The sequence below is a fragment of the Mastigoproctus giganteus genome, chromosome 4, assembly GCF_048544385.1.
Source record: "Mastigoproctus giganteus isolate SK-2022 chromosome 4, ASM4854438v1, whole genome shotgun sequence".
Lineage (NCBI taxonomy): Eukaryota > Metazoa > Arthropoda > Arachnida > Uropygi > Thelyphonidae > Mastigoproctus > Mastigoproctus giganteus.
In genome coordinates, this window is record NC_143578.1 from 100,767,969 (window position 1) to 100,792,578 (window position 24,610).

The 24,610-nt window shown below is 37.4% G+C and overlaps 1 protein-coding gene across 1 annotated transcript in view; it reads left to right on the plus strand.

Annotated features, from left to right (window-relative positions):
- Positions 1-22,808, plus strand: part of LOC150086951 (serine/threonine-protein kinase NIM1-like) — a 42,017-nt gene extending 19,209 nt beyond the window's left edge. Inside the window, exon 4 of the mRNA XM_090372332.1 lies at positions 22,104-22,808. Within this exon, the coding sequence (XP_090228458.1) occupies positions 22,104-22,808 (705 nt within the window). The remainder of the gene's footprint in view (positions 1-22,103) is intronic.
- Positions 22,809-24,610: the final 1,802 nt, after the last annotated feature.

Consider the following 24,610-nt stretch of genomic DNA (forward strand, 5'->3'; position numbering starts at 1 on the left):
TGTGTTATCGTAAGTGTTATTAAAATACAGGAAGAAATAAGTATTAAAAAACAATGAATATTAACATTACATTTAATTAACATTAAATGTAATTTACGAATTACATTTACGAATATATATTATGATTAGTTAATTAATAATTAACTAGCAAGGGATTTCACTTCTATTAATCAGAGAAAATAAAAATTCAATTAAAAAAGTTGTTGTGCCTGAAACAAAACTTACCGCAAACATTTCCCAATTTCTTATTATTATCACTTCAAGAAATATCATAAACATATATGGAGAGGTTAAAATAATGGAAACACCTGCGATAAAGGCTACATGTATCCACTAATATGGTGTTGGACTATCCTTTGTTTTTAAAACAGCTTATATTTTACGTGGAATAGATTCAAATAAATCTTGAACTGTCTTAAGAGGAATACTGGACCATTCTTCATGGAGGAATGTTTCAAGCTCGTTGAGTGAAGAAAGTAGAGGAAATCTGCTTCTCACTCTCTTCTCCAAATACGGCACAGTGGCTCAATAATGTTTAGGTCTGGTGATTTTGCAGGCCATGGGAGATGCTTAGTCTCATTTTCATGCTCCTCAAACCAAGGTTGGACATCTGGTTGTGTGTATTGGATCTAGGGCAGTGCAAATGGGGATAGGGGATACGCCGCACCGGGCCCCCGATCTAGGAGCCTCAAAGTCTCAACATAAATAAACGAGGCCCCTTAACTCTCTTTTGCATTCGGGCCCCCAAGTACCTTTGCCTGGCCCTGATTGGAGCATTATTATCTTGAAACATGGCATCGATTGTGGGGAACAATGTTTGCATCATGGGATGAACTTGGTCACTCAGAATATCAAGGTAATCAACGGCTTTAACTGACCGTTCAGGGTGATGATTGGACCTAAAGAATACCAAAATACTGCTGCCCAAACCATTGTTGTTGCTCCTCCATATTTGACAGTTGGCACAAGATGGTCAGGATGATGTGCTTCTTTTGGCATTTGCCAGACGTAAACTCTCCTTGATGTTGGAAGAAGTATGCATGATATTTCGTCTGAAAATATAGCATGTTTCCAATCATTAAGTATTCATTCAGTGTTTGTGCTCCTTACACATTGCATCCTCTTTCTAGCATTACCATCAGTACCCATCCCAGACGAGCAAAAATGCTGCGGCACAGGATGCAGATGCTTGCGTAGCTCATGCCAATGAGACGGCCATATGCTTGGATTGAGAACCTAGGTCTTGCCAGATAAAACTGTTCCCACCCTTGGCTGTTGTACATAGAAGGGAGCTATATATGGAGGATATAGTTCAGCTGTTGCCGGACCGACTTTCGGCAAGTGCAAAGGTTTCGGCAGGGCGAGGTTTATAAAATTAATTTTTATACTGCAGTATAATTCACGATTGTATTGGTGACAAATTGAAAAGAGAAATTGTCAAATAAGAAAAATGACTTGCCTAATGGTATTCCATGAAGTCAGTAAAGTGCAGTATAATCCCTTAATAGTCAAATATTGATATGTATTTCTAGTACTAGAGTTGCACTGAAAATATCAAACAAACAAACAAAAAAAAGTTTGGTTTGTTAATTTGTACATTATAATTTAAAAATTATTTTAGCTTATACTCTATGTTCTTTGGTTCTCATACCTAGTACTCTGGATGCACTGAACTGCTAACTAAATATATATATATACTGGATTTCCAAGTGCCATTCGATTTTATTATTAACTATTATTAAATCAGTTGTTTACTGTATTTTTACAATCACTCCCAAAAAAAAAAAGTCACAAGTCTAATAAAATCAGGAAATTCCAGTAAAAAAAAAAAAAAAAAATGGTATTTTATCCATCTATAGAATTGATTACTTTCCAACTGGGTTCTTCTGCTGGCTACTTATAAGGTATTGGTATGTCTTTTGATTGAAAAAGGAGACGATCACGAAGAAGATGGTTTGATAATGGTGTCACACGCAGCCATTTCAGGTCGGCGGTTTATTAAAATCAACCAGAACTGTAACGTGGTTGCGGCACAATTTTAAATTGATTTATGGGTTGTTGAGCTCGTACATATACACTGTGGGTATGTATATATATATATATACATATATATATATACACACACACACGCACGTTAAGAAACTTGAGTATTAAATGCCAATCTACAGCAAAATTTAATCTCTCTTTTCTATATGTTGGGTATTTGATATTATTCAGTACAGTTACTTGAAATATTAACTTCAATAGTAAGAACGGAAGCCAACGACATCTTTACGATGGAGCAATTCTTGAAGTTGGGGTAATTTGAAGACGAGATAATCTACTTCCTTCTTTGCATCAAAAGGAGAAAATTGATTAATCCTAATTTAGTTACTCCAAAAATTTACAGTCGTGGCACGTCTACTGGCGTGCTGCTTAATAGAACATAATGATCTCTCACTATACTGTCAAGGGCCAGGGTCGCTGAACTTTCTGCTGGATGACAATCGCGTGCATACGGAGAAAAGGACGCATCACCGAATGATTACGGGGATGTAGACTTTAATCCTAAGAATAGAAATAGTCGCGCCCGTAACTCCAGACAGAAACAGTTTTGGGTTGTTCCACAGCACGTTAGGGCAGTTCATCAGTTTCTGCTAGGCAGCGTCGGGAGAGCACTCGCGTCTCTGTTACTTAGAGACGAAGGAAAACAACCATGAGCGGGTGGTTTAACATGGAGGCCATTGACCTGGTTACACAGGTGTGTATACACGAAGTGTAGCTCGTTAAAGACTAACAGCTTAGTGTATTGGATTTCTCGACATTCAGAAGTAGATAACGGGAAGTGAGGAAAAGTAGAAGCCTCATTACTACCACCAGAACAATCACTTTCTGCTATTCCGTCGTGTCCCTTAATTAGTATTGTGTGGATGTTAAATTGGCTCAGATATGTCCGTTGTCGCGTGCTAACACAATCTAAAGTTCAGAAAGATATAAAAGAAATTTTTAAGAAAGCATCGCTTGCCTTGAAGAGATAGGCAGCTATCATTAGAGCAGCACTGTAATCCTACGTACTAAGTTGCAAAACATGACCTAAAGAGGGATCACACTGTACACTAGTTCAGTAGACTTCCGGAGTAGTAAGACAGTAAGGTGACACTAAAGATAAGATTTTGTTCCACGCTGTTCCACAGCACTGATTTTGAATGGGTGGGCTTAATTTGCCGCTTCAATTATGGATGCCCAGGTACACCTTGTTAGATGATTTAACTGTCCAAGACAACGAGTTCTGTGATGCAATAAGTGTTGCTCATTGATGTTAAGCGTATTATAAGTAATTGATAAATTAATAGAATTATTAATGTTTCTTTTTTTTTTTCATATAAATTCCAAAGAAACTCCAAAAGCGTTTTATTCATTTAACTCAATCATATAATACAGAAGATTAGCTCCATTTAAAATGTATGTAAATTCAAACATCAACAAGTTCTGTGTACAATAAAATAGTATCACTTTTATATACATATAAAAAATTTAAACATAAACGATAAAATTTTAAATCGTTGACATGGAAGATTGAAAGCTATAATTGTAGGGTTTTAGGCGCATCAGTGACTTAGACCATATTGCGCCCTATACATTATGTTTGTAAATTGCGCATATTCTGTGGTCGATTTGCCTGTTTGCTGGACGAAAACTCCAAGTTTCTGGGAGGAAAAAATCATGCCAACCTTTCCTGAGACCTACTAAATGAGCCACATTGTTTAAAAACCCATAAAAATTCTTTGTGACATTAAAGGGATTCAAACTCAGGTCTTTTCCACTAGTGTGGGGAGGGCGGTGTTTATATCAACTGAACTACACCGAGGACTAAAACCACGTTTAGTCACCTTAAACTTCTGTCAGATTTCCAGTTTTAACGCATAATTGTAATATTTAAAGGGGCAGCAAAAAAAATTTATTTCAAATATAAATGATAATTCCTAACGCACAATATGTATGTATATATATATATATACACAGGGTTGTTAAAATTAAAGTATCCATATGTAGAGGGCTCCGGAACGAGTTCTAAGGCTCGTACTGAAGAGAAAGTTGGACAACAAGTACAATAAAGAATGCGCTCGCCATTTATTGGAAAAAAAAAAAAAAAATTAGTTACAAAATTTGTCACTGTATGGCGCGTAACTATCTTAGTTACTATTATGAAAATAACTTACGTTATTTGCATAATCGTAAGTTATTGCCACAGCGCCACTACTCAACTCTACTGTACTGTATAAAAGCAAAGCAGTCTCTTCCAAATTATACAGTAGATCAGTGGTTTTCAACCTTTTTTTTAATAAAGGCACCTCTAAATCATTTATTTTATTTTGCGGCACCTCTACTCAATTTTCTGCCTGTTAGATCCGATTCTCTCTCTGGATATATACAGTATATGTAATATTAAAAAATATATATGTTATATGATATTTATTATAATAATATAATTATAAAAATTACATTTCATAATACAAATTATATATATACGGTATATAATAATTTTATTCTTTAATAAAATAGAGGTACTAAGTAAACATCAATTATAGATCACCACAAAATTAAAAAGATACTCTACACCTTTTTATAATGAAATAAACGTATAAATTAAAAAATAATAATTTGAAAACCACTGTAGTAGATGTTTGCCTGCACTATAGCAGCAATGCCAACAACGTTGCAGGAAAAGGCGCTATTAGTGAAGCTGTACTATCAGGAAAAGGCGCTATTAGTGAAGTCAGAACAGCAAAAATGCAGCTGCGGCTATCGGAGAATTCCGGCGTCAGAAGCGCATAAGGCCCACGTGGACCTGTGACTGTTTGTGCTGTTCGCAAAATGATTGCGAAATTTGAAGCAACAGGACATCTTGGTGTTCAACCAGGTACAGGTCGAAAACGAGTGTTGAAGATGTGACTATGGTTGTCGTGTATTTATCTCCATGTGGTAGCGCAAGTGTGCCAGCTGTTTCTCGTGAAGTGGACATGCCGTATTCCACTGTAAGGCTAGTAATGTGTTAGGTGTTGCGGTACTATCCTTACAAGATGCACATGCTACAGCAGCTAAAGCATGATGATGCAGATATTCGTTTCAAATACGCACTTCAGTTTCTGGCGCGAGTGACAGTGGGTATCACTTAGCCATGAAACATCCTTTGGAGTGATGAAGCCCACTTCTGCCTAAATGGACAAGTGAATACGCACAACTGTCGCATTTGGGCAACAGAAAACCCTCTAGTTATCCAAGAGGTCCCGTTGCATTTTTCAAAAGTGACAGTGAGGTATGGATTTACGGCCATATTCATGATTGGGCTATATTTTTTGAACAGGTAACACCGACTGAACCCCGCACCTGTTCCGTCACTGGACAGCGATATTATGAAATGTTGGCAAATTCCGCAATATCAGAGCTGCAACAACGTGGGTGCCTTCGGGATACCATATTCATGCAAGATGGTGCGCCACCCACATCCACCGTTGTGTCCAAAGATTGCCGTAGCAATCTTTGGACCCGTTCTGGAAACAACGGCTGATGACCCGTTCGTCTTTACAGACGAACGGGTCATCAGCCGTTGTTTCCAGACATCTTGGCCACCCCGATCACCGGACCTTACCCCATGCGACTTCTGGTTGTAGGGTTTTTTGAAGAACCAGGTGTATCGGGAAGGATGTCAAACTCTGACAGATCTGAAGGACAGCATTAGACGTCATGTGCTGGCTATTCCAGTTGACATGTTATTTTCTACTGTAGAAAATGCTGTTGACCAAAATGGAGGATATATTGAACAATTGTAGCGCTGTTCAAATGATTTGTATTGCCGCATCGCCATATAGTGACAAATTTTGTAATTAATTTTTTTTCCAATAAATGGCGAGCACATTCTTTATTGTACCTGTTGTCCAAATTTCCCTTCAGTACGAGCCTTAGAACTCGCTCCAGAGCCCTCTACATAGGGATACTTTAATTTTAACAACCCTGTATACATATTGTTTACATTTTTTATTTTAAAAAAAGTCAATGAATCTGCGTGCATATGAAACAAAAGACTCCTTTAATCTTAGGATGTATCGATATGATTTCCTTTTAATATTCGGTTTTGTACGCATTGACTTCAGTCTGTTGAGATTTCCTTGTAAGATCTTCACAGAATAAAGTCAGTACGCTTTAACAGTCTCACCAGATTAAGAATTAATGTCAACATTAAGAATTAATGCTGACATTAATTCTTAATAAAACAGTTCTCAAAGAAAAAAAAATCTATGCTGTAAAATTTATACTATATATGTATTAATATGTATAATAATAAAAAACCTCAGGGCCTCACATCTGGTGAATATGGGCTTGGCAAACCCAGGGTCCTGAGCTGGATATCACCATTCTTTTCTTTCTTGCTTTCTTGGTGATTCCCTTCTCTCTCTCTCTCTCTCTCTCTCTCTCTCTCTCTCTCTCTCTCTCTCTCTCTCTCTCTCTCTCTCTCAGGGTAAGATGGGAATTTTTTTTTTTTGGCAGGTGCAGCATAAGCCTCAGGCTTCCTTGCACCATATGGCTAATAATAACACTATTGCACCACGTGAAAATCATTAACAAATAAGTTTTATTAAACTCATAATATAAGCTCAATATTGCAGTAATTTGTCGGCAGGTGACGTTTCAAGATTCTTGCTGAACACCATCTTCAAACCATAAATGCTATGGAAGATGTAAGAACATCATCTTTCACAACATTAAAATTACTGTACTGTGAAATTAATTAAGAACTTAAAACTAACGTTATGTTAAGTAATGTATACACTTGCATTAATTCAACTGAAACAAGCATTGACCATTCAGCTACGTCAGACTTTTTTTTTTTTTTTTTTTGTCATTTATTTACAATTATTTGGTTAGTAAACCTCTGATTTAAGAAATCATTTTACCAGATAATATTACAATTTTCAATAGAAGCCTTAATTTTTAAATAATATTTGATTAAGATTATCTCAACAAACCCAAAAGTTTATCAATTTAGTCCTTCCCACGGATCAGATCGCAATCGACCCGACCTCTGTACAGATTGACACTTGATAATTATTCAGAGTAGCGTACTGTATATGGTTTTCTCACGGCTAGTGGTGTGGTTGGGTAGCAGGATTTAATTGAATCAGTGTTGCTATTAATAAGAGCAATAAATTTACAGAACTGCTGACAAATCAGAGGAATTATGCAGCAGTTTACCTATTGCTTCTATTGCCTGCTTCTGTTTCGAAAATTTCACAAAACATAATCGTTATAATACAGCAATGTGAAAACGTGCTTCGAGGTCATTGACACTGGAAACACCGGAAACACGACTTTGAATCTCACATTGATTAAAGGCCACTTTCGTCTCCACGTGTTTGGGCGTTGCGTGACAAACGAAATTATTTTGATGATCCAATGTTTCCATGCCAAGATTGATGGAGTGAGGTCATAACAACTATATGGTACGCAAGAAGCCACGAACGTTGTTAAAGAGAAATTTACTCGTAGTTTCATATCATAACCGTAGTAAAGAAGGGTCCTTTCATGTATAGTACTCATACCCTCTGAAAATTTCCTATTCCTGATTTATAAATATATGCATTACAGTTCAGTGGTAATACGAGCTAATAATTTGCTTAAAAACTCGATAATGTTAAAAAAAAAAAAAAATCAAATTAGCGAACTGGATTCTTACATTGATAAAAACAATAACTGCTATCTAAAATAATAAAAAATAAAATACCGTACGTGTGTGCTATGGCTTCAAGCCTGAAATCTACAAAACCCTACTCTGTTCACCCTTACTTTTACCTGACATGAATATATGCACGTCAAATAAAAACTTTGGCTAGTTACTAAAAGAATACAGCGGCTTCCTTCGGTCATGAGAGCTTTACTCAATATCGTATGTCCAGGGGCGTTCCTAGTATATGTGGCGCCCAGGTGCCAATCGCAATTTGGCGCTTCCTTTAAATTTTTATTCATATGCGTATGTAATTTTCAGGTTGCACCCCTTTCACCCTCGGGATGGCCTGCCCCTGCGTATGTCAGGATTTGGATCGATTCACATCACCCCACACTGTGGGGTGTCTGATGTGTACCGTCTTAGTGCCTTGAGCTTTCTCTTGCTCTCTCCAACATGAATATTTTCACTTTACTGTACACAGTCCATACTATCGGCAGTGATAGCGCGCTCTCAATGATCGGCAGTGACTCGTCCGCACAGTGTCCATATTTTCTAGTCCTACGCTTCTGTATATAGTACTTTCTTTTAAAAATACCATGAAGAAAAATGGCCACATTTCCAAAAAGAGAACTTGTTGTGATCGCTTAGCTTTCTGACGAAGATGGCAGTAACAAGAAGTGCATTTGAATCAATTTGCAAGTTATAACAGAAGGGTGCAACCAAATTCAAAACCAGAAAACGTCGATTTCATTATATAGCGCTTTACATTACATTATTAAAAAAAATCTGGCATCTTCAACAATTATACTGATGGTGCCATACCAACATTTCTCCTCAGTGACAATGTGGTGGTTTTTGCCGCTTTTCATTCGTTTTGGGACGTTTGGGTTCTAATTCTGTCATAGAGTGTTCTAGCTCTGTCAGAAAATGGAGGAATCCTCAAAGGCCTCTTCAATCGGGGATGTAGTTAGCCCATCTCAGGCAAGAGGGAGTAGGGTTCTCGCCGCGCGGTTATTCCCGGTTTTTCAGCCTGTACAATATGCAAATTGACCGATAAACACACTTGTGTGGAGTACACATTGGCATACACAATCGGACCCTTTTCTCAGATGAAGAGACCACCCCCATCAACAACCTCAACTAATCCACCCACCTCGATAGCAATTAATGCTTCAAGGAAACAAGCACGAATGCCACACATTCCAAGCATTTTCACAAAATGTGCGCAGGTGTGAGTCTCCACTGGTATAATTCACAATCATACAAGTGGAGACCCACATCGGCATAATAATCAAATTAATACCATCAGCTTGCATTCACTAGTGATAAAGAGTTTGGGAATGCTCATCCCAACGTGCGTCATGAATCGATAAACTCTAAAGCTTGCCTTGAATAAAAATAGTAGCGGTAATTTCCTTCAACATGAATTGTTGAGGAGGGAGGTTTCCATCCTGCAGTGGGTTGATAATGGCTGCAGTTTACCTTTTTTTTTTTTTTTTACTTCCCTTAAAAAAATCCCTAGAAATTACACAATCAATCAGTCTTTTACCAGAATGTTAAAAGAATTCACAACAAAGTGGATACCATTGACTAAATTCTGCTCGCTACTGATATTGCCATCTTGTGTGTGTCACTGAGATCTGGCATGATAAAGACCGAAATTTTTTTATATCCCCTGTTCCAGATGTAAATCTGCTTTTACTTCTAGAGTTGTGCAAAGAGGAGGCGGTTTTGCAATTTTTTTAAGAGCCCACCGGCCTGACTTTTTCATCTAGTCAAACACCAGCACATGAGGCTCTTGTTGTTACTCTCAGCTTCCATAGAGTCCTTATATATATAATTGTTATATATACGGGGTGTTTCAAAAATGATGGTCAATAATTTAAAGGTAAAAAGTACAAACTAAAATAAGCAAAAAAAGGCCTAGGGAACATCGGGCCGCAAATGAACCGTTTTCGCGATAATGCACATTTTCTGTTAGGATCCGCCACTGACAATGGGAGCACTTTGGGAGGGTAGTCTGCATTGCTGAGACCTTGTGCACGCTGGATATGGTAGGGGTACAGTAATTGGTGATGTAAAATTCGCCATACAGACAGAACCTTTTTTTTTTTATTATTTAATATTAGAGTACTCAAAGTTAAGATTGTTTCTCACAGGAATTAAGTTGCCATCTTTTCTGATCATGATTCGTTTTGCATGAAACACATTTTGATCTTTTAGCTCCTGGACTATTTCTTCCTCAGAAACGTTTAATAGATCCCATTCGGAATTCACTCCCTTGGAAGAATTCAGTGTGTTGTGTGGGGTAAACTGAATCGGTATTCCACTTAAAGAAGTTAGTTGTAATAGTAACTCAATGTCTTGAGTGAGATATTTCTATTAGTAAATCTCCTGATTGGAGACGTTTGACCATTTTTGGTGAACCTGCAGCATTTTCTAGGCATCTCTGGATGATGAAAAGGGAGAACTTGCTCATAGATTGGGATGACAAAGAATGTACTATGAGGAAAGCTGGAGATTCCTGCTTCCTTGTGTCCTTTTTAAGTCTCTTTGAAAGAGAGAAGTCATGGTCGGTGTCATGTTGAGAGCTCTTAGGCTCTAAACGTGGAAATACATCAGTTTCCATTTCTGCTCCTTTTAGCCCTGAGGGATGGGATTTTCCTCCAGGTTACCGGCCCCGCCACGTGGAGGCAGGAACTGTGCCACCACCAGTGACAAGCAGTTATTGAAATTAGTATTTGATATGAAGACTAAGAAAAGAAAGGTGGATTCCCTTTCTGGGCTCTTACTTTTGACTTTGCAAGCAAAGAACCACTTGATGTGAACAAAAGAGGAGAAAAATCACACGAGAAAAGAAATAAAACTATATTGTTTTCAAAGAGCACTCTATAAATCGCACAGAGAAAAACGCTTGGCACTCGGCGCCAGGTACGTGTCGTGAGTAAATACTCAGAGTAGGCAAGTAAATTGTCAACAAAAGGCTTTGTCGCTATAAAACAATATGTAAAAATATTTTAACAAAAGATATTTACTCACAGTTTTATTTGCAGACGAAGTCCATTCTTCTCTCTTTGCTAGTACTAAAAATATCGGTCACTTTTTCATAGAAATTGTAAATTGGACTTCATTTTAATTAATCTTTCCTTTTCAATAGAAATTAAAGAAAGTGACGAAAGCCTTTCAATTTTCATTCTATTTCTAGTGAAGCTTTTGATTCTTTTCAAAGCTGAAAATGACCTCTCAACAGAAACTGTTGTATCTGGAACAGTTAAAATCAATTGCAGAAGCTTCATCGCTTCAGGGAACGTTTGTTCGAATCCATTTTGAAACACGAAAGTAAGCAAATTTTAATTGATTTATCCCGGAACACTTGTGCATTATAAATTCCAGCTAGATCAGTTTTAGTCTTGTGACATTGAAGATATCGCCATAATTCTTTTCTAAACTTTCTAATGCATCCTTATCAATTTGACTAGCTAGTTTTTGAAACTTTTTACTATTGACGGATGAAATAATTTGTAAATTTTTAAACTCACTGTATCTTGCTTCAAAATATCATTCAATATTAGACAGAATATTCTTTCTCTTTCTTCTTTAATTGGACGTTTTGTATGACATTTTAATTCAATCAAGTTATTTTCTTTGCAACATTCTTCAAACTTCTCATGTATATCATCAAAATGTTTGCGCAGATCTTCGAGCGAATTTATTGTTTCATTGATTCTTTCAATTCAATATGGAATAGCTATAATTTTAGTTTGTAAGATATTGAAGAGTGTGTCAGTTTTAATGAAAATTTTATCATAAACGATAAGAAGTATGTTGAATCTTGCGTTAACCAATTATAAAATCCATTGCTCCTCACTAAGGTATCTAAATCCCACTATAAAGGATTGCTGTTAATGCTGTTGAAAAGTTCGCAAAGGTCACTATGGTAGCGTAATATAGTTTGTACTAGTTTTGAGTTCGAACTCCATCTCGTCGGTGCAGCCTTTGAAATGCGTTTTTGCACTGACATCTAGAAATTGCGTTCGTTTTTTAGAATGACTGAAAAATGAGGCAAGACCCTCAATGGTCTTGAAAAATATTGTGCATTCAGATTTGAATTTCGCTGACTGAGACAGAACAAGATTCAACTTGTGAGCATAGCAATGGGTAAATAATTCTGATGATGCTTTTTCTCTAACGCCATTTAAATGCGAAGCCATTACTAATGCTCCATCATATGTTTGTGTTACTAGTTTATCAGCACAGATGTATTTTTCTAAACTTTTAAACATACATTCTGTTACACCAGTAGCTATTCTGTCTTTAAGTTCGTCAAATCCTATGAAGGCTTCTTTAATTTCAGAATCCAATACATATCTTAAAACTGTGCAACACTGAGCTGTCTTTGAAATATCAGTCGTTTCATCCTCTTCTATAGTAACGAATGGGTGATCTTGCGATCTCTTCTTTAATATTATTTTCTACATTTTGGATCTTGTTAGAAACACCAGAAAAAACGGATGATGTCTGTAAATGTTGTTCCAATTTTTCATCAAATTTTGCAGTGTAGTTCAGTAACTCAATATAGTTTCCACGATTTAAAGATGATTTGCCTTCATTTTTACCGCGAAAAGCAAGTTCTTGTTTAATCAAAAAGCAAGTAGCGGTATTAATTTTTGCAGTATGTCTCTATTCTCCTTTACATTTTTATTGTGAATTTCAACGCCAAGCTTTTTCAACTTATCTGTGCTCAAGTCGATTCGTGTAGATCCAAGTGTTTTCAATGATATTTGGCTTTCATAATGCTCAGCAGATCTTTCGTGTTTACTTAAAGCATTAGGCAAATTATTTAAATCTCAATATCCGGTTCTTACCCACACACTTTCACTGGATACAGAAAATAACAAGCATGGGAAACAAAAGAGTCTATTCGTTGTAATGCAGCCACACAACCAATCTTTCTTGCTGTACCATGCGGTTTGAAATGTTTTTATTATTTTTGTCCCTTTACGCTGTTGAAGTTGTTTCAGTTCCGGTGTTGGTCTTCCGCTTTTAATCACGTTAGACTTTTCTTCATAAGACAGACTAGAAATTTTTTTAAGAGAATCACTGTACATATTTGAAAAGAGATAAATTTTGAAATAAAGTATTTTTAAGTATCAGCTCTATCACTAAAAGCAAACGATGCAACAACACACATGCGTACACTCCTCACCCTGCAAAGACCGATGGCACAATGAAGCGAAGGCAGGAATTATTCTGCCTTTTTAACACGGCATTTCATATATCTGGAGCTGCTTAAGACGAAACGTGGTTTAACAACGTAACGCGTTAGAATATATATTGTGGTTGAAAGGCACGGAGAAATTGTGCCTATCTAACTTTAAATATACCCATTTACAAAATAATACATTGAATTTCATGCATTAAATTAATATTTTTATAATGAATTGGAAATAATTTACCCTTTATATTTAATAATTATTTATAATTTTAGTTTGGCTAGGCACTGCCTACGTTGCATACCCAGCCCGTACGTCCCTGAGGTGGGCCTACCCTTTACTAGGTAGATATCCCATGATTTCTGTACACTCAGCGTAGATATAACTTATCGTTAATTTTCAGGTATTAATAGGTAAAATTTTCGTTTTAATAACATTTGCCTTCATTTTTCGCACATTAATGGAAATTGAAATTTCAGTGTGTTTTTTGAGTCATCCACCCCATCAAGTGGACTGCTAATCGAAATGTTACCAGAGCGAAAGACTTAATATGAAAACGTCTTGAGGTTGCTGTTATTATGGTCCTATGAGTGCTTTACATTCCCACTTTATCTGTCTATACATTAAAAAAGTTTTCCTCCTAGTGATATTTATTTGAGCCAATGGGAGAAGGGGGCTAGGCAATTCTTCTTCTTCTGGCATTATAACCCAGGGTGGGTCTTAGCCTTCTCAATGACGTTCCATCAGTAAGCCCTCCCAGAAGTCAAACTTCTCCAACTTCTTATTGACAACTGCCTCCATAATGTTCACCAACCTCGTGCACGTGATTTTCACTGTCTAACGTTTGAACATTGTAACTTTTTTGTATATTAATGAATATTCTATATTTGTAAATACGGATGCAACAGTATTCCTCATGCATTATGGAACCCGAAGCAAAAGGCCTTTTCCTAAGTGACCTATGTAAACGCAGGTAAATAATTACATAGTGATATTGGCTGAAGTCCAGTATAATCCCAGGGGCTCACATCTGTTGAGTATGGGCTTGGGACACCTGGGGTCCTGAGCTCGATATCATCATTCTTCTCTTTCTTGGTGATTCCCTTCTACTTCTGACTCTCTCAGGGTAATTCAGAATTTTTTTTTTTTTTTTGGCTGGTGCAGCATAAGCCTTAGGCTTCCTTGCACCATATGTCTAATAATAATAATAGTATACACCAGCAGGTACTTGAATGAAAGTGAGGAAGACGGCAATAATTGACAGGTGTAGGCACCTTGACAACACAAATTGATTGTTTTGTGTTGTCAAGGAGGAGAGGCTTAGCTTAGGTAGGGTGTTTATCCCTCCATCCCACTGTTTTAAAATGGTAAAACGAGTTCCCAATTAAAAACAGCGGCAGATGTGGGGGGAAAACACCCTGGGCATATCAACCTAGGAGGACAATGGGGTGGGGTGGGGAAAGCAGTGGCATCTGCCAATCACTGCTTTGTTCCTGTCCATTTGTCGAAATATTGGCGTCACAACTTGTCAATCATTGCTTTCCCACTGTTTTGCTTGCCACCACATTGGAGGGTGTACACTGTTCTGGATTTTACTGTGATATTTATTCGACCTTGAGAATGCCGCACACTACAAGTGCACAGGTAAATAATTACATAGGACATTTCCTGATTAGATATCGAGCAATACATTTTGACAGGTGTGTCTTTTACATAGAAAAGATTGACTTACTCTGTATGCCTCTATATTTTATGTAGAAAAGCGTGCAGGGGAGGGAGGCAAGCAAAGCGAGCAGGGAGCGAAGCCCCCTAGTTGTTGTTATTATTGGGTAAAATGCAGTTAAGCGTATGGTCGGAATGACTGGACATTAGCATTAGTAGAGGCATGTGATGCAAGAAAGCAAGCTTATGCAGCATCAGCCAAAAAAAAAAAAACTTCACCCCTCTGTTCGTTTGAAATACCTGTCCAGCTGAGCCTTAAATTTATTTAGGCTATGCCCTCTCAGGTTTGTAATCTGAGCAAGAGGAAGAATCCCATTAGCATTAAGCCTGTTCAATCCATTCAAGGCCTTATACACCTCAATCAGATGACCTCATAGGTGCCTAGTCTCCAGAAGTGCAATTTGCAGAACTTAAGCCTTTCTTTATAAGAGCACCCCTTTGTTCCCTTCACCAGTCTTGTTGCCCTTCTCTGTACTCATTCTAGCAACTCTACATCCTTCCTAAAATGAAGTTTCCAGACCTGTACGCAGGTTGTGGCCTGACCATTGCCTTATACAAGGGGATAATCACCTCCTTATCCCTTTTTGAAAAATTCCTGTATATCATTGACAAGACCCCATGACCTACTATGGCAGCCTGTCTGCACTGCTCAGAAATGTTCGAGAAAGGTCAACTTTTTATCAAATACCAGTCCTAGGAATTTTGTGTCTATCACTATATTTTGTACTACATATTACAATAGATTACGTTTACAAAAAAATGAATGCAAATGTCCTTTTGTGGTGAGAACTTGAATCCATTAGCCAGTGCCCAGGAGTTAAGGTGATTGATGGTTTGTTGTAGTTGTCTTTCAATAAACCCTCTTTTTGCATGACTGAGAAAATATGCTAAAGTCATCAACATAGAGGGCACTATTTACAGTTGGAGGAAGTTGTTCTGTAACAGAATTTACTTTGATAGCAAAATCATAACACTTAAAATTGATCCTTGCGGAACTCCCTCTTCTTGGTAAAGGAGGCAAGAGAGTGATGAGGATCCTACACAAACTTGGAAAGACGAATTGGCTGAAAAGTTTTTGATAAAAATGGGGAGATGCCTTCTAAGACTGATGTATACAAGTCTTTTAAGATGCCAAATCTCCAAGTTGTGTTATATGCTTCTCCACATCAAAGAATACAGACTCCATATGTTATTTTAGGAAAGCATCCCAGATGGATGTTTCCAATTTTTAGGAAAGCATCCCAGATGGGATGCTTTCCTAAAACAGGCCCACAGTGGACCTGTTTTTTTGGAAGCTGCACTGCATGCTGGAGAGGGCACTCGATTTTAAAAATCATATACGTTGAACATTAACCATTCTCTCCAGAAATCTGCACAAACAGGTAGTCTGAGCAATAGATTGATAGTTGGAAGGAAGTAATTTCAAGATCCTTACCTGGCTTAGCAAAAGCAAGACCAGTTGGTCTTGCTTTTGCTAAGCCATCTGGTCCAACAGCACTTGTCTTATTTAGGGTTAGAGCTCTTTTCGGCTCATTTCATTTAATTTCATATCAAAAAGGCCATTTGATATGAAATTAAGTGCCTGTCTTTCATTTTTATGTTTCAGGACAAGGAACTCTGGGGAATAGGAAGATATTGCAGAGATGCTAGAAAATGTTTCCCCAAGAGCATTAGCTATTGCAGTTGGCTCTGCAGTAGTGCATCCATCATACCCTAGAATTGATGGCGTGAGATGTATATTTACCCATTTTCTGTTTTTTTTTTTTTTTTTATTCCAGACCACCTTAGTGCTGGTAGGCTGGGTAATTGATGATGTGAAATGGATCTACGATTCCTACTGACTTTGACGGCATATGTAGCATGCTTTGGCTCATGCACACTTAAAGGAAATTGTTGGAATTTCCCCCCAAGCTTTTTGTGCCTTTTTTGATTCTGTGCATTCCTCATTCCACCGTTATTTAGGAAAAGGTGGAAACATTTTTGTATAGAGAGTGATAGGGAACTCAAATTTTTAATGGTGGTAAATAGGTAGCTCTAATGTAAAATTATATATCATAATACACATCACTGCATTTAGGATTCTATTAGATAGTGTAATATTGACAATTAATTAATTAAATTTATTGATCTTATTAATTTTAAATATCATGCCCCAGACCAGAGCAGCAAAGCAACGGGCACAAATTGGCAGGAGTGCTGTGACTTGGAGGAGAACTGAGGGGGGAGTGATTCTCCAATGCATCACAGCCTAAAAAAATGTGAAACTTGTGAAATGTTTGCTGAACTATGTGAAATAGAACATGACCTAGCAAAGGAGGATGTCTTTGTTGATGCCTAATTGCTAGACATCAAACTCAGCATTCTGATGGGCATCTATGAGAGCTTGAGGTGTAGGGTAGATGCCCTTGAAGAAATTAACACGAGGAGCCCATCAAGCTATCAGCTGCCAAACTCAATGCTAGAGCTCACTCTTGTGCATCGGGCAACACAGTGGCAATCTCCAAGGCAGAATGTGCTGGTCCCACAGTAGTTAGTTATTGTTGATGACTCTATTGTCAGGAAGATGGGTAATATATAGTGTAAAAAGGATAGATGGAATAGGACCAGGGTATGTCTGCCAGGGGCAAAAGTTGATGATGTTGTAGAGCTTGTTGTTGTTGATATGGGGGTTTTATGGCGCATTAGCTACTTTGACTATAATGCACCAATTCATTTATTATAAAAAGAAATAGGAAAGTTTCATAAATTCAGAATTGATTAAAAAGTCTACTTTGCTTTAAGGAGTTGAAAAATTCGGAAATATTTGCATCGCCTCCAATGAGATTCTCTAAAGTTATTGGTCTACCAAGATTAACCAGTGATAGCAGGGTTGAAGTTCTGTCTTGTTCATAGTAAGGGCAGTCAATGAGAATGTATTTAATATTCAGATTTATATTACAAAGTGAACACTGTGGCGGGTTGTCCCATGAGTAAATAAAAAGTGGGTCAGATAAGTATGACCTATTCTTACCCTTGACAGGACTACTTCTTCTTGTCTTGATGTGCAGACACTGGAGGGCCAAATTTTTGGATCATGTTTAAATTGAAAGAGTTTATTATTAATTTAAGAGTGCTATATTGCTGTCCATTCTGACAAGCATGTAGCCTGAATGGTTAATGCATAGTCTGATGGCAGAACAGGGATATTAGTTAAGTCTAAGGTAGTTGGATTTTTTGCAGCTTTATCAGCCAGTTCATTGCCCAAAATGCCAGAATGAGCTGGAATCCAGCAGAAGGTAACCAGTTGATGGCATTCTTCAATTTGTAGTAATATGCTTTTTATTTCATCTAGAACAGGGTGTACTTTATCTGAGGAGTTACATAAAGCCAAGATTGAGCTGAGGGAATCAGTGTAAATAACAGATTTTAAAGCAGAGTCAGAATAGAGATTTTGTAAAGCTAGTTTAATTGCATATAATTCAGCTGAGAAGATACTGAATTCAGATGGTAGGGATGCTGAAATAATTGTATTTGGAAACACTGCAGCCGCTCCAATGTTTGAATTAGATTTAGAGCCGTCTGCATAAATTATTATTATTATTATTAGCCATATGGTGCAAGGAAGCCTGAGGCTTATGCTGCACCAGCCAAAAAAAAAAAAAAAAAATTCCCCGATTTACCCTGAGAGAGAGAGAGAGTCAGAAGTAGAAAGGAATCACCAAGAAAGAGACGAATGATGATGATATCCAGCTCAGGACCCTGGGTTTGCCAATTGGAGAAAAGTCAATGTATCTTTGAGTGAGCTTCATGAAGTTGTTTGATATTTGATGTTTGTAAAATGTTCTTTCCCCATTGACAGAGGTAAGTGTCACAGATCGGTATAGGAGGTGGAACCCATGGTGGTTGAGTACAAGTTGTTACCTGTTGTACAGAATGGATGGAAACATGCCAAATTTGCATCAGTTCAAGAAGGTGAAGACCAGCTGACTTTACTATGCTTGGTTTATTTCTGAAAAGGTTTTCTAATGGTGGATTGAACAGGTATGACTGAATCGGATGCATGGCACAACTTTGTATCTTGACAGCATACTTCAATAACAGTGTTTTCCTATGTAAAGTTAGTGGGGGCTCATGGGCATCGATGTAAAGACTAGGTGCTGGTGATGTTCTGAAAGCACCAGGTGAAAGTCTCAAATCACTGTGCTGAATTGGATCAAGCCAGCACAATGCACTCAATCTGGCTGAATTATAGATGGGAGCTCCATAATCAAGACGGGATCTGATTAATGCCCGAAATAGCCGAAGCAGAGATGTACGATCCGTGCCCCATGTTTGGGAGGATAAAGCTCTGAGTATATTTAACTTTTTTAGACAGGAAGTACGTACATTTTTAATATGGTCTATAAAATTTAACTTGTTATCAAGGGTTAATCCTAGAAATCTGATGCTATTAGTGACTGGGAAACATTATAAATTTGAAGTTCAGGATCCGGATGAAGTTTGCACTGTCTACAAAAATGGATGCCAACTGTTTTCTGCTGTGAGAGTCGGTAGCCATTGAGACTGGCCCACTGTTGTATTTTATTAAGTAATATCTGGAGCTGCCATTCAATAGACCTCATGTTTTGGGAATGGCAGGAAATGGAAAGATCATCTGCGTAAAGGTAGGTCTCAACTGTATTTGGAAGCTGTTTGGTGATGGAATCTATTCTAAGAGCAAACAGAGCGGCACTTTTTTTTTTTTTTTTTTTGTTAGTTGTTGGCGCATCGGCTTCTGTGGCCATAATGCACCTCCCAAGGTTTTTTCACTACTCTGATCCAAGCCCGAGGCGGCATTCGAACCCGCAACCTTTGGGTTGCCAGGCAGGCACTTTACCCACCCAGCTAGCCCGGTCGGCCACTCAGTACTGATCCCTGTGGTACCCCTTCTCCTGCATGAACGTTTTGGAGAGGGCATGTTGGTACTGAACTTGAAACAATCTGGTACGTAGGAAGTTCTGAACAAATATAGGAAGGTTGCCTCGCAGACCAAGAGAATAAAGATTACTAAGTATGCCATGCTGCCAGGTGGTGTCAAAAGCCTTCTCGATATCTATTGAAACCATTACAAGATGTTCATGTTTAACAAAGGCATTTCGAATGGTGAATTCAGCCTTGACCATAAGATCTAAACATGATATCAAGCTCATTAGATGTTGTGACTCAATGATCCATACGAGTCTTCTGTGGACAATTTTTTCAAGAATTTTGCTCAGGCAGCTTGAGAGAGAGATATTGGTCTATAGCTATGGGGGTTAGTTGGATCTTTCCGAGGTTTTAGAACTGCCAAAACAGTAGAGTGATGCCAAGAAACTGGAAAAACATTTTCTAAAAATATACGATTGTAAAAAACCAGGAGCAGGCGTAAAGCTTTGTCATCGAGATGTTGTAGCATGACATAATAAATCCCATCTGGCCCGGCAGCACCATTGTGGGCTGTTCTAATGGCATGCAAAAGTTCAGAGTATTGCAGAGGTTTGTTATATGGAAGAAAGCGGGCGTCTTGAAAGTTAATAGCATGCTTTTCTCTAGTGTTTTTAATTCGTTGGAATGATGTAGAATAGGCTGATGCTGCTGAGATTTCAGCAAAAGTATTGCCCAAAGCATTAGCAATATCTAAAGAACTGGATAGGTCTTGCCCTTTCCAGGAGAGGATTGGAGAAGGTATGGTAGGAAACTTACCAGATAACTGTCTAATTTTTTTCCATATAATTTTGGGATCAGTGTTTCTGTTAAAGGTCGACGCAAAACGGGTCCAGGATTCTTTCTTGGCTTGCCTTTGTATAAAACGTGCTTTTGCCCTTAGCTTCTTATAATTAATGAGGTTGGTTGTGGTTGGACATTGCCGATATAAATTCCAGGCTTTACGTTTTGCTTTCTTTGCTTTTGTGCATTCCTCATTCCACCAGTAATTATAATGCTTGCGACCAGGGGGATTTGATAATGGTACTGTGTCCTTGGGCACTTTTAGGAGATGTGACGTGATGTAATCTGTTACATTATCAATATTCTGGAACTGGATTTTTTCCTTATCAAGAGAGATTGATGATCGAAATTTCACCCAGCTTGCACGAACAAATTTCCATTTCCCGCAGAGTTTGTTTGAAGGAGTCTTTGTGATTAAAAAATTGCATATGATTGGAAAGTGGTCACTGCCCATAGGATCATTTAAAACATACCACAAGAACCAGTATTGGAGAACAAATTGAGAGATCTATTGCTGAGCTGTGTCCAGTTGGGAGTTGTATGTGAGTGTGTGCACCAGTATTGAGTATGGTGAGGTTTTGCGACTCTAGAAAGCTTTCAACGAGTCAACCACGTGTGTCTAGTTTAGGATCGCTCCATAAGGAGTGGTGCCCGTTAAAATATACAGAGAGGTGGAGGTATCTGTATGAAGAGATCTTCAAGATCTTTTAAACAGTAAGTATGGTTTGGTGGTAAGTATATTGAGACAAGTGTTATTGAAATATGGAGAGTTATATGAACAGCAATAGCTTCTATTTCAGTTTTCAGTGGAATATGTTTAGTTGGGATCTTTGAATTTATCAGGATTGCTACACCACCATGGGTAGCATTTGCTGTATTACGATCTCTTCGATAAAGGCAATAGTTCTTTACTGAAGGAGAAATTTGCAAGGTTAGGGAAGTTTCCTGAAGACAAAGGGCAATTGGAGAATATCGGTTAATTAGATCATGAATATCATCTGTGTTGCAATGAAAGCCTCTGCAGTTCCATTGCAAAATACAAGGCATTATTTGTGTTTAATTGATGTTGCTATATCTGACTGCTTTTTGAAGTTTACCGGCTTACAACATTCCAATTTAGGTTTATCTTTTTTGGAAAAAACTGGCCGACCTGTGTCCGTTTCTTCTTCTGCATGGATTTCTAGAAGGGGATCATCCTGTATGGATGTGCCATCTGTGTCCATGGTTGTGTCTTGAAAATTTTTCATAGTATTTGAGTTTTTTTTTATCACTGGAGGAGGAGATACAGCTGGTATTGTCAGAGAAGCATTATTTGCCTGGTCTGAGGTCTTTTGTTAATTGCATACACTAGATTGTAGCTCAGAGAGGACATTTCTAGCTCAATCAGAAATTGATTTATTAGTAGGAACTGTGACATCAGTTTGAGTGGAGACTGATTGTACTTCTTTGCATAACCCAAAACAAATTATTATTGCATAACATTCTTCATCTTTCAAATCAATATCAGACTTCTTTTTTACCCAGGGTAAATATTCAAAGACAATAAAACTTCTTTAATTATGAATTATTTGCAGTGAGGAGAATGCTTACTGCTGTGTCCTTCCTCAAGGCTATTATGCCCAACTTTTGTAATATTGCATTAAATATTATCCTTACTAAGAAAAATAATCACTTTGTTATTCTGTTAAATGGCAATTTCTAAAAGAGAATACCGAGAATTCTGATTATGTTTTCTCTTTCAGCACCAACACAAAATTGTTCATCGCGATCTTAAAGCTGAAAATGTTTTCCTTAATGAGGCAGGAATCGCAAAGGTTGGAGACTTTGGTTTTAGTACACAGTTAAAATCATCTGAAGATTCTCTCAGTACTTTTTGTGGTTCTCCCCCATATGCTGCTCCTGAGTTGTTTAAAGATGACAAATACTCAGGTTTCTGTGTTGATATATGGTCACTAGGTGTACTTCTTTATCTTACTGTCACAGCAACATTGCCATTTAAAGGTCACACTGTTGCTTCTGTAAAGAAACAGATTCTTAGTGGGAACTTTTCTATACCATCATATGTCTCAGACAGTTGCAGGAGCCTTATTGTTGCTATTTTGAAACTGGAGCCACAGTTTCGTCCATCAGCAGAGAAGATTCAAAATTCAGAATGGCTGAAGAGCAAACAGTCCTACAATACTTATGATAACAAGAGACCCAGTGTGGGCAAGGTTGATAAAGCAGTTAAGAAGGAGCTTCATAAGCTTGGTATTACAGATGCCATGTTGCGTTCGGCAAAGGAAATGGGTCCCCGTAATGAAATAACTGGAATATATCGTCTCCTAACTCACAAAATACTGCAACAAATTTGCACAGGCATTCCAGTAAAAGGACAGAATCGTGTAAAGGTTGGGACAATGGAATCAGATTGTGTTAGAAAATCAAAGACATGTGTGATACTCTAAAATAGTTTTTTTGGAGATTATATCTTTGATTATTCTCCTTTAAATATCCAAGAAATTGTATTCTTAAAAATTATGCTATATCTTAATTTAAAGTGAACTTTTCAAATCAATTTGTAACAGTGAAGGAGAAGGTACTGTTACAAATTGAATATTTCTGGAACAATGAAGGAGAATGTACTGGTTATATAAAATGATTAACATTGACTTGGAACTTATTGTGATTGGATGACATGCCCTTCACTGTTCCAGAAGATACAAATTGATTTTCACAATATAAGCTTGAAAGGTTCACTTTTAGCTGAAAAACAGTCCATTTCAAATAATTCATTGCACCAAAGAACCATTGTGAACTTATACTTATTGTAGTTGTTGTGAATTTAGATTGTTGTGAATGTGCTAAATTTAAGAAATTATTAATTATGGGGAGTAACAAGTACTTTAGGTTAATGAAAAAGATGATAAATGCTATTCTAGTTAGTATAGTTTAAAGAATAGCAACTGGTGTAGAATTCATGATTTGAAGATACCATAAGTAATAAATTACGGCAATAAATGAAATGATGTATATTGTTTTTGACCTAATCAGTGTGGCTATTGTAACCACTTTGGTTGTTGTTGGTATTGGATTTAATGACACAAGGGCTACTAAAGCCAAATTGTCTGTTCATTGTTTATTCACAAGAAGCATATCATTAGAGATGTTAAATTATATGCTTCTTTACAAGCCAATATGTTTTAGATACAATAAAAGTTCTTCAATATTTGCTTCATTTCCTAAGAAATGAGATAAATCAGGTGATATAATCAATATGGAGACTGAAAAGTGTTTGACCAGATGGTTTTATGTAAGGGACAATCAACCAGAAAACGAGGGACTGTAAGTTGCATCTGACAGGATGAGCACTGAGGTGGGTTTTCTCCCAATAATAGGCAGAACCCCTTTGGCTAATGTAGTGCTGATTATTGCAAAATAAAATATGCTGCTTTGACAAATCAGTTGATTAGGGAAAGCATTTGCAAAATATTGCAGTCAGGGTAGCAGTGATACGTGAAGTAACTGTCTGAAAGGTGCAACTTTAAGGGGGTTGAACATATTTTTCACAAATAAAGAGACCAAAATGGGGGTGAGAGGTGCCAAATTTTTCCATGGTTTTTCTCAATCATTGGTTTATGGGAATTCTCCCCCCCTCCAAATGTGTTAATACCATGTTTGGGGGAGAAGTTTTTTTATTTTTACATTTCTCTTGCCAAGTCATATTACTACCTAGGCCCTCGGAAACTCCCCATTTTTCTTCCCTAAGTCCCTAGCTTCATCAAGTTTTGAACAGATTCAGGTAAACCTAAAATTTGGTGTTCACTTATGATAATATACAGTCAGACCTCTCTTAAATGAACTTCCATATAGTGAATATTTCTATTTAGCGAATTTTTTTTAGTTCCTCTTGGTCATTATATTGGAAATAGTTTCTGTATAACGAAGAAAATATCCATATAACAAAATTATTTTGAGAGACTTGGATATGCATTGTTCAGCATCAGCTTTATTGCCTCTGGCCTTTAGGCAATAAAGCTGATGCTGTAGAAAGCAAGAATTAAGAGCTAAAATATTCCACAGTTTAGTGGTACCTGTAAAACCTATATGACCACCTCTACTGTACCGAGAAGTTGCGCTGGACAACTGCTGGCTATGCGTCCACAGCCACTGGCAAAGATTAAGGCATATTCCTGGCACGGATATTGGCTCTGGTCAACCTATTTTCTACTGTAAGCACCCTATTAGAGAATTAGGAGACAGTGATTTT